Genomic DNA, 11,060 nt, shown 5'->3' with positions numbered 1-11,060 from the left:
CAAATGGTCAGTAGAACACAACGCCTTCACAATCGAGTTTACACCATGTTATACGATCAAGTCCCAGGCCCTGGTCGACTTCCTCACCGACTGGACCGAGATCCAGGATCCTCCACCTGACACGCGACCTGAGCACTAGATATGTACTTCGACGGCGCCCTCAACCTCGACGGAGCCAGCGCTGGTGTCCTTTTCATCTCCCCCAAAGGCGAACAGCTCAAGTATGTACTCCAGATACTTTTCAAAGCTACAAACAATGCTGCCGAGTACGAGGCTCTTATACACTGTCTCCAGATCGCTGTCACGCTCGGCATCAAGCGCCTGCTTGCCTACGGCGACTCAAATGTCATATCATACAACAAGTGAATAAAGACTGGGAGTGCACCAAGGAGAAGATGGACGCCTACTGTAGGGAGATCAGGAAACTTGAAGCCAAGTTCTACGACCTCGAGTACCACCACGTCCCTAGGGACGACAACGTCGCAGCAGATGTCTCGTCGAAGCTCGGATCAAAGCGAGTGTTGACGGTCATTAACGACCAATTTCGACCGTCAACTCCTGCACAAAAAGGGACTAAAATGTGGAATAAATGCTAGGATAGATTTATTTACTAACGGATTCCACAGGTGATGTTCTAGAATGTGTGCAGGCGATTTCCAGTAGATTTTGCAGTATAATGGTTTGGTTTGATCCAAGACATAACGTTCCAGCAAATCAGGATGCGACACATGTCAGACTATGGAATAGATGGCCCACCAGAGCAAGAAACCAACAGTACAAGAGCCAATACCCATGCCAATGACAAGTGGGCCCAGGAAGGAACCCGTGGACCGAAAGGGGAGGTCGATGGGCCCACTGGGAGGCCGGTGGTCGGCCGACCAGGCCCATGGGCCCCACCACCTCAACTTTGCCACATGGTGCTCCCTCACTGGCTCCCAATGTCGGTTCTGCAGAGAAGAGCTGCGATCTCGGGGTGGCTCCCTCATATAAATACAAGGGGAGGGGTAGAGGAATGAACACACACACATCTCACCCTCTCAACTCACCCTTCCTCCCTTGGAGCTTGAGGCCTTCATCCTAGATGCTTAGGTAGACTAGGAGGTGTAGAAGAAGAGGAGGAGAGTGAGGAGGAGTCGGGGGAAGTGCCGGGTTTGTCGGCACTCTTCTCCGCTTGTACCTCAACGGATGCTTATTCAGATGTAAGTGTTCGAGACTTTCTTTGTTTGTTTATCTAGAATTAGAGTTTAGATCGCAAGTTATCATCTCTGCCTTATATTAGTTGATGTGTATGCTAGCAAGTAGCATTTGATCTTAGCTTAGGACCCCGGATAGAAAAGGGTAGTCTTGGCCAGGGCTAAGGTTAGTAGGGAAAGGCGTAGATGTGGTGTCTAGGCTGGACTATACCACTCAGTTGTCTGATAGTCTCACGGTTTGTAAAGGTAGCCGGCATGTGGTGACAGCCCTATTCGAGCCTTCTAGTAATCCTCCACGTTCGGATATTGGATAGAGCATCATTTAGGAGCTATCGGCTTGTATAAGCCGGTCGGCACCTTGAGCTCGAAGTATAACGGCGACGTGATATCTTCTTCTAGGCATAGATTCTAGATATAGAAAGTCCTCTCTTCTGTCTTCTCCACACCGGCGTGTGTGCCCTTAGATGAGCCTGAACCCGTAGATAGCGTACTCACGTTCCTCATTGGATACGATACCCTGGAATACTCTTGGGTGAAAGCTACAACGGTATCCGTGTGCTTGCGGATTTTATTCGTGACGTTGCAAAATACCAACAAGCTTCCTGGCGCCGTTGCCAGGGAACGGTAGCAACATCATCTACGGACTCAGTTGTCCTCGTATCTTCTTTTTTCTTTTTCTTTGATTCTACCTCAACCCCCGCTACCCAGGGAGAAGCTATCCCTTTTACAGCTCTCTTCACCCAAGAGCGAGTTCTACGAGCCAGCACTCTCTGCTAACCCAATTCTTTCTACAAGCTATGAACTCGACTCAGGCTACATAGCCTTTGTTCAGGAAAATTCCTTTTCAGGAAGGGATTGTGAAAATCCCTACCATCATCTGCGAGAGTTTGAGAAAGTGTGTTCATGCAAGAAAATATCGGGCATGACACACGAAACTCTTAAATGGAAATTATTTCCCTTTTCCCTTTCGGGAGAAGCGAAGCAATGATACATTCGTGTCGTAGGCTGTGTGAATGGAAGTTGGATTGAACTTCGGGACAGATTCTGTTCTGCATTCTTCCCGCTTTCACGAATATGTGCCTTACGAACGGAAATTTTAACTTTCCGTCAGAATGATAAGGAATCAATCGGTGTAGCTTGGGCTAGATTTACCTTATTGGAAAAATCAGGACCAGATTTGTTATTACCCGAGCATTTATTGGTCCAGCATTTTTATGCTGGTCTTGACAAAGAGTCTGCACACCATCTCGATCTTATGTCTGGAGGATCTTTCGCTCATCTTACCCCAACCGAAAGTAGGAAAGTCCTCGACAAAATCTTGGACAGAACCTCTTTCGTTTGTATCCACGAGCCAGTTCCCACAGAGCCCGAGATGCGTCAAGTGGAGCCTTCAGAAATTGAATTGGAACCCTCTGAAAGCCCATCAGTAGATTCGATCTATGAAACCGCACCTGAACATAAATCCGAAACATCGGAGGAGGAAGACCCTTCACCTCCGGAGTTTCTCCGAAGTATCGAGTCGGATGTCTTTGAAGACTTCGGCAACACCTCAAGATACTTCTGCCAGAAGCGACCACCAAGTCCTGTCACTCCTATGGATCCCTTAGAAGAGAATTTTCTTCTGGAGACGATTCAAGAGTTGACAACATTGATCAGCAACGAATGGCTGCAGGAAGGAGAATTATCCTTATCTCCAATCTCTCTCAACTCTCCCTCTTCATCATTCCGTTGCCGTCTCCAAGATCAAAATGTGGACGCTCTCTATAGTCCCGCTGTTGGAGCCAATCTAATGTCAGATGAGTTTGCCTTAGCCTTTCTGGGCAATTACAAACTCACTCCAACAGACAGACAGCTCAAGAGACCTTCAGGTTCTCTTACGAGCAGCTACGGGATAATCACCGATGTGCCATTTTGGCATAATGATGTTAAAATCCGTCTGAACTTCCATATCTTCGAAGATCTCAACTTCGATTTCTTGATAGGACATCCCCTTAAAGCTCTCTTTACAGATGTACCTAAAGACGAATGTTTAAACATCAAATTAGGGAAGGACACGTTCCACATCCCCGTGGATCGAGCATTAACATGCTCTGTGGAAGATCTCCCTATTCCAGAGCCAAACAAGGAAATAATGGCCACTTCCACTTCGAGCCTTTTGACTCAGACCTCGAGGAGGATATCGAGGAAATGCGGAAGAAGTCAGCGATGCAGAAGAAGAATCCGGTGACACTTCTGAACTGCTCACGACTGAGAAGCCATCACGACCTCCGATTGAGCTAAAGCCTTTACCTTTCGGCCTTAGATACGCCTTTCTGAATAGCGATGTAGAGTCTCCCGTGATCATTAGCGACAAACTCTCAGAAGAGGAGACGAATAAGCTCATCGCTGTTTTAGAGAAGCATCGATCGGTCTTAGGCTATACCCTACAAGACCTCAAGGGCATCAATCCTGCCCTTTGTATCCACCGAATCCCATTGGATCCCGCAATAGCACCTTCTAGGGAACCCCAAAGAAGGTTGAACAATGCTATGAGGGAGCTGGTAAAGAAAGAGGTTCTTAAACTCTTGGATGCTGGAATTATCTATCCTGTTCCGCATAGTGAGTGGGTAAGCCTAGTCCTAGTCGTACCCAAGAAAGGAGGCATAATGGTGGTGGAGAATAGAAAGAACGAGCTAATTCCCCAACGAACCGTCACGGGATGGAGGATGTGTATAGATTACATAAAACTCAACAAGGCCACGAAGAAGGATCACTTCCCACTACCTTTCATCGATGAGATGTAAGAGCGATTGGCGAAGCACTCCTACTTCTGTTTCCTTGATGGTTATTCTGGTTACCATCAAATACCCATCCATCCCGAAGATCAGAGCAAGACCACGTTCACATGCCCCTATGGAACATATGCCTACCGACAAATGTCGTTTGGGTTATGTAACGCTCCCGCATCGTTCCAAAGGTGTATGATGTCCATTTTCTCCGACATGATCGAAGAAATTATGGAAGTTTTCATGGACGACTTCTCGGTCTATGGGACTACCTTCAATCATTGTCTAGACAAAAATCTTGCAGAGGTGCCAAGAAAAGGACCTGATCCTCAACTGGGAGAAATGTCAGTTCATGGTCCGTGAAGGCATCGTTTTAGGACACTTAGTGTCCGAAAGAGGGATAGAGGTGGATAAGGCGAAGATTGAAGTCATTGAACAACTTCCGCATCCCATCAATGTGAAAGGAATCAGAAGCTTCTTTGGCCATGCCGGATTCTATCGAAGGTTCATCGCGAACTTCTCCCAGATCGCTAGACAACTCACAAGTCTCCTAGCCAAGGATGTTCCTTTCCAATTGACGGATGAGTGCCACAAAGCCTTTAACACACTCAAAATGGCACTCATCTCAGCTCCAATCATTCAACCCCCAGGTTGGAAGCTCCCGTTCGAGATCATGTGTGATGCTAGTGATTACGCGGTGGGGGCCGTACTTGGTCAAACCAAGGATAAGAAGCATCACGCGTTCGCGTACGCAAGCAAGACACTCACTGGAGCTCAGATCAATTATGCCACCACAGAAAAAGAGCTCCTAGCAGTTGTCTTCGCTATCGACAAGTTTAGATCCTATTTAGTGGGTACCAAGGTCATCATCTATACAGGCCATGCCACACTCAAGTACCTCTTCACTAAAAAGGATGCTAAACCGAGGTTGATCAGATGGATTCTTCTACTCCAAGAGTTTGATTTGGAAATTAAAGATAAGAAAGGAGTAGAGAATTCAGTGGCGGATCATTTATCGCGCATGACCAATACGAATACCCAAGACCTGCCGATAAATGACTTCCTGCGGGATGATATTCTTCTCAAAGTAATATCTTCGCACCCCTGGTATGCGAATATCATGAACTTCATGGTCTCGGGGTATATACCCCCAGGGGAGAGCAAAAAGAAGTTAGTACAGGAGAGCAGACGCTATCTATGGGATGCACCATATCTGTACCGAGTCTGTGCAGATGGGTTACTCAGACGTTGTGTACCTACGGCAGAAGGACAAAAGATCATAGAGAAATGCCATGCAGGACCATATGGAGGTCACTATGGTGTATTTCGCACACAAGCGAAAATCTGGCAGAGTGGTTTCTATTGGCCATCTATGTACGAAGATACAAAGAACTTCATCCGCAGATGTCCCAATTGCCAGAGGCATGGAGGGATCACAGCTCGCGATTCAATGCCCCTGAACTACAACCTTTAGGTCGAACTCTTTGATGTTTGGGGTATTGATGACATGGGACCTTTCGTAAGATCCCAAGGATGCGAGTATATTCTGGTCGCCGTAGATTACGTCTCCAAATGGGTCGAAGCCATGCCATGCAGAGCCGCAGATGCAAAGCATGCCCGTAAGATGTTCCATGAGATTATCTTTCCAAGGTTTGGCACACCACGGATGGTAATCAGTGATGGAGGGTCACACTTCATTGACTCAGCCTTCCGAAACTTTCTCAAGGAACTAGGGACAAGGCACAACATTGCGACTCCGTATCACCCCTAGACCAGCGGTCAAGCAGAAACATCTAAGAAGAAAATCAAGAATATTCTGTAGAAGACCGTGAATGAGATGGAAAGGGGATGGAAGCTGAAATTACTAGATGCACTTTGGGCATACCGGACAGCATACAAGACACTCATTGGAATGTCACCCTATCAGCTTGTCTATGGGAAAACCTGCCACTTACCTGTAGAGCTGGAGCACAGAGCACACTGGGCTATCTGGAGGTGGAACATGAATCTTAAAATAGCCGGAGAGTACCGGAAGCGCTAGATCTCGGAACTAGAGGAATGGAGAGATAAAGCTTATCATAGTGCCTCGATCTACAAAGAAAGAACCAAGAGATGGCACGACAAGTGGTTGAAGCCTAAGAACTTCAATCCCGGAGACAAGATATTACTCTTTAATTCTAGGGTCAAGTTATTTGGTCATGGGAAACTACAAAGCAAATGGAACGGACCGTATCACGTCATCGACACATCACCACATGGAGCCATCACGATACAAGATGACGATGGTAACGCCTATAAGGTAAATGGTCAACGACTCAAGCTTTTCCTAGACCATAATAAAGCTCTTGATGAGGAGATAGACGTGATTGACTTAGTTGATCCCATACTTATATTCAAAAAGAGCCATATAGGCCAAAAGGGCAGGTGGGCCCATCCTACCTCTCAAGCTTATAACCCCACCAGTTGACCCGAGCAAGCTGGGGCCCACCGGGGCCCAGCCTAGGCCGGCCGACCTATAGGTCGGCCAACTCTGGGCCAGCCCTAGTGAGGCCCAGCTTCGGGGCACGGCCTTCTTGACCCACCTAAAGTCCAAATCCGCGGGGCATGACGGCATTTCACGATGAGAAAAGGAGTCTTGTACCCTTTTTCTTTTCCTTAGAAACCCTAAACTCCATACCTTGTTTCCATCTATTCCCCAAAATCTCCATTGGTTCCACCAGCATTCCATCACCATCAACCCATGGCCGGCGAGGGAGAATCCAAAACCGTAGCCACCACACCGGCCATGACCCCTCCAGCGACTCTTCCAGCAGTCAACTCCCCAATTCCTGCAACTGAAGCATCAATGGAAGACGTGGCAACCTTTGTGCAGCCTCTGGCATGATCCCGGCCGAGGGGAACAACGGAGGATCGGTGGGCGCCACCCTCCGGTCGGCCGACCTGCCTGGTCGGCCGACCAGAGGGCGCGACATCCACCGCCCCTGCTCCGCGGCACGTTCCCCTCGCCTCTCAAGATTGCAAGATCCAGGGCACGTGCGCATAGTCCCTATGGAAGGCCATCCAAGGAATCTCCGGCCCCGTCGAGGCCGATCGTTCAACAGCTCTTCAAGGATGGAGCAGCAACAGGACCACCCGTGTCCTCTCAGATCGCGCGGGCTGCTCCTGTGACACAGAAGAGCGCTCCGGGATCTGCACAGGGGGGCGACCCTGACATGGACCCCAAACACTGAGAAGAGGAGCACAGCTGCCAGTCCATCGCCAAAGAAGACCAGATCCCAGTCATCACCTGCAAAGCCTAAGGACGACATGACTTCAGATGGATCCACCATTGCCGACCTCACCACGATGGTCCAGCAGCTACGCCTGGAGAATAGGCGTCTCGAGGACCAGCTTGCGGAAAGGAAGATCGAGGTGGAGGAGCTTCGGGACGACCTCCGTCTCTTACGGAGAGGGTTGAACGCTAAGATGAAGCGCTTGTTTGAGGCTACGGGTCACAAGGAGGAGTCACCTCCTAAGAAAGGTCTATATCATAGCTTTAGTTGAGCGCTAGTTTTAATCGAGTCGTTTAGGTTTAGGTCTGTTTAGTTGCGCCCTAGTTTTATTTCAGGATTGTGAACTTTGGCTCCCCGGTGTTAATGCCGGCAGAGCCCCATTATCTTTCATATTTGGTTTGTTTTGTCTATGATCGAAGAGCAGGTCGAAAACAAGTGTGGGGGGGGGTCCCATGACGCTACACATTCACGATCACATTCACACGTCACGTGCACCTCCCGCTCCGACTCATGAGTTTGCATCACCTCACTTGTTTCCTCCCTTTAGCGTTTCTAAACATGAGCTTATCTTCTCAAATTCTTTAATATGTTTAAGAAACTTGCTAATAAGAGCTCTTGATAGATATCTTGCATAAATGTTTTTCATGCTGCGCTTGAGTTTGTGAACCATATTTTATAGGACCCATGATACTTAGTTGTTGACTAACGTGATATGACTGGTTTGAAGTTGTTTGTCTCTTTCATGTTGACCGGTTTGGGAATTTTATTTATAAAAACTGAGTTCTTGATCTTATCCCTTTATCCACCATCCTACCAGAGCCATATGATACTGTCCACTTGAAAAATCCCATGCTTTGTCTCTTGGCATGTTGAGCTTGATCAAATTTTGTGACCCATCATGATTTTGTTCTGTTTACGCACTTGATTTAAGGTTTTATGTTCAGATGAACCTTGTGCTCCTTAAATACTGTCTGACAATAGTATTCAAAAAAAAGGAGAGATGAAAAGATGGCATGCCAAAGAAGCATGACCCAAAAGTGAGAGAGAGAGAGAGAGAGAGAGAGAGAAGATGGCATGCCAAAGAAGCATGACCCAGCAAATAAAGTCAGACATGAAAAGGAGCATGTATTTATTTGTGCACTAACCTGATCAGTCGTAAATATGAGTATAAACCTATGGATCCAATCTTTGATCTTGCAATAGATTTGAGCCAAGCAGATGACATTCTACCTCATCCATCGAAACTCCACATATACCATAAGAGCCGGTGAGGTAAAATAAGGATAAATGCTGGTAAGAAGCTATGAGCGACTCTGAGAGACCCATGGAAGAGAGTAAGACCATGAACAATTTTTCTGGTAAAAAATTCTTCCAAAAATCCCCAAGTCGGGCAACATGACAGGATGACACTTGAAGCCAAGATCATTCCGTTCTTCAACAACTCAAGATATCATGATAGACACATTCAAGTTCACAAGCAAGAGCAAGGTATGGAATAACTTTTGTGCAGGATATTCTATCAAGAAGCTACCACTTTACCTCAGTCCTGACCTTTACTCGGGACGAGCAAAGGGCCAAGTGTGGGGGATCTTGTTGACGCTCATTAACAATCAATTTCGACCCTCAACTCCTGCACAAAAAGGGACTAAAATGTGGAATAAATGCTAGGATAGATTTATTTACTGACGGATTCCACAAGTGATGTTCTAGAATGTGTGCAGGTGATTTCCAGCTGATTTTGCAGTATAATGGTGTGGTTTGATCCAGGACATAACATTCCAGCAAATCAGGATGCGACACGTGTCAGAATATGGAATAGATGGCCCACCAGAGCAAGAAACCAACAGTACAAGAGCCAATACCCGTGCCAGTGATAAGTGGGCCCAGGAAGGAACCCGTGGACCAAAAGGGGAGGTCGGTGGGCCCACTGGGAGGCCGGCCGACCTACTGGTCGGCTGACCAGGCCCATGGGCCCCACCGCCTCAACTTTGCCACGTGGTGCTCCCTCACTGGCTCCCAATGTCGGTTCTGCAGAGAAGAGCTGCGATCTCGGGGTGGCTCCCTCCTATAAATACAAGGGGAGGGGTAGAGGAATGAACACACACACACACATCTCACCCTCTCAACTCACCCTTCCTCCCTTGGAGCTTGAGGCCTTCATCCTAGATGCTTAGGTAGACTAGGAGGTGTAGAAGAAGAGGAGGAGAGTGAGGAGGAGTCGGGGGAAGTGCCGGGTTTGTCGGCACTCTCCTCTGCTTGTACCTCGACGGATGCTTATTCAGTTGTAAGTGTTCGAGACTTTCTTTCTTTGTTTATCTGGAATTAGAATTTAGATCGCAAGTTATCATCTCTGCCTTATATTAGTTGATGTGTATGCTAGCAAGTAGCATTTGATCTTAGCTTAAGTCCTCGGATAGAAAAGGGTAGTCTTGGCCAGGGCTAAGGTTAGTAGGGAAAGGCGTAGACATGGTGTCTAGGCTGGACTATACCACTCAGTTGTCTGATAGTCCCACGGTTTGTAGAGGTAGCCGGCAGGTAGTGACAGCCCTGTTTGAGCCTTCTCGTAATCCTCCACGTTCGGATATTGGATAGAGCATCATTTAGGAGCTATCGGCTTGTATAAGCCGGTCGACACCTTTAGCTCGAAGTATAACGGCGACGTGATCTCTTATTCTAGGCATAGATTCTAGATATAGAAAGTCCTCTCTATATCTTACCCTGGAATACGATACCCTGGAATACTCTTGGGTGAAAGCTACAGCGGTATCCATGCGCTTGCGGATTTTATTCGTGACGTTGCAAAATACCAACAGCGAGTCCTCGTGCCAGCAAGTGTATTCGTCCAAGCCATCAACAGTCCTACAGTCAAAATAGAGGAGGAACCTCCCACAAAGCCCGACTTGGTCCCGGCCTTAGGGCAGCAAGTTCTAACTCTTGACACCGAGTGGCGCTCCCCCATCATTGACTTCATGAAGAACAACAAAAGCTACCCCAAAGGAAAGGAACATGAAAAGCTTGCACGTCGCTTGTGCAACTATGTCGTCATAGGATCCGAGTTGTTCAGGCACTCGGCATCCTCAGGAACCCTGTGCAAGTGCATCGCACAGGATGAAGGAGTCCGACTCCTCAGCGAGATCCACTCGGGCATCTACGGCAACCACGCAGGAGCCTCCACTCTTGTGGGCAAAGCCTTCCGATTAGGCTTCTACTGGCCTACGGCCCTGGCCGATGCCCGGAACCTCGTCAGGCGTTGTCCCAGGTGCCAGTTCTTCTCCAAGACACAACACATCTCAGCTCAGGCCTTACGGACGATACCACCCTCCTGATCATTCGCCTGCTGGGGACTCGACTCTGTGGGACCCCTCAAGACAGCCGTCGGGGGTACAATCACATTCGTGGCGATTGACAAGTTCACAAAGTGGATCGAAGTCAAACCCGTGACGGCCACTATAGTAGCCAAGGTAGCCGAGTTCATTGAAGAAATATCACATCAGTTCGAAAGTGCCTAATCGGATCACAACCGACCTGGGTACTTCATTCACGGGCTCCAAATTTAGGGACTACTGCCAAGAAAGCTGCATCGACGTCTACTATGCCTCTGTGGTGCACCCCAGGTGCAATGGGCCAAGTCGAAAGGGCTAATGGCTTCATCCTCCAAGGGCTCAAAGCCAGAATTTTCAATCCGATCGAAAAATACGGTGCAAAGTGGCACCAAGAACTACCCAGAGTAGTTTGGGGACTCCACACGCAGAAAAGCCGGGCCACCGGCTACTCGCCATTCTTCATGGTGTACGGTTCTGAAGCAGTCTTGCCATCGGACATAGCTTTTG

General features: G+C 48.0%; 1 protein-coding gene across 1 annotated transcript; it reads left to right on the top strand.

Annotated features, from left to right (window-relative positions):
- Window positions 1-395: 395 nt before the first annotated feature.
- LOC120684909 lies at window positions 396-10,556 on the top strand. Its single transcript, XM_039966773.1, has 2 exons — window positions 396-527; window positions 10,044-10,556. Exons 1-2 carry the CDS (start codon window positions 396-398, stop codon window positions 10,554-10,556), a joined length of 645 nt encoding a protein of 214 aa, XP_039822707.1.
- Window positions 10,557-11,060: the final 504 nt, after the last annotated feature.

This window comes from Panicum virgatum, chromosome 8N (genome assembly GCF_016808335.1).
Source record: "Panicum virgatum strain AP13 chromosome 8N, P.virgatum_v5, whole genome shotgun sequence".
Taxonomy (NCBI): Eukaryota; Viridiplantae; Streptophyta; class Magnoliopsida; order Poales; family Poaceae; genus Panicum; species Panicum virgatum.
This window is presented reverse-complemented; position numbering and strand designations above follow the sequence as displayed.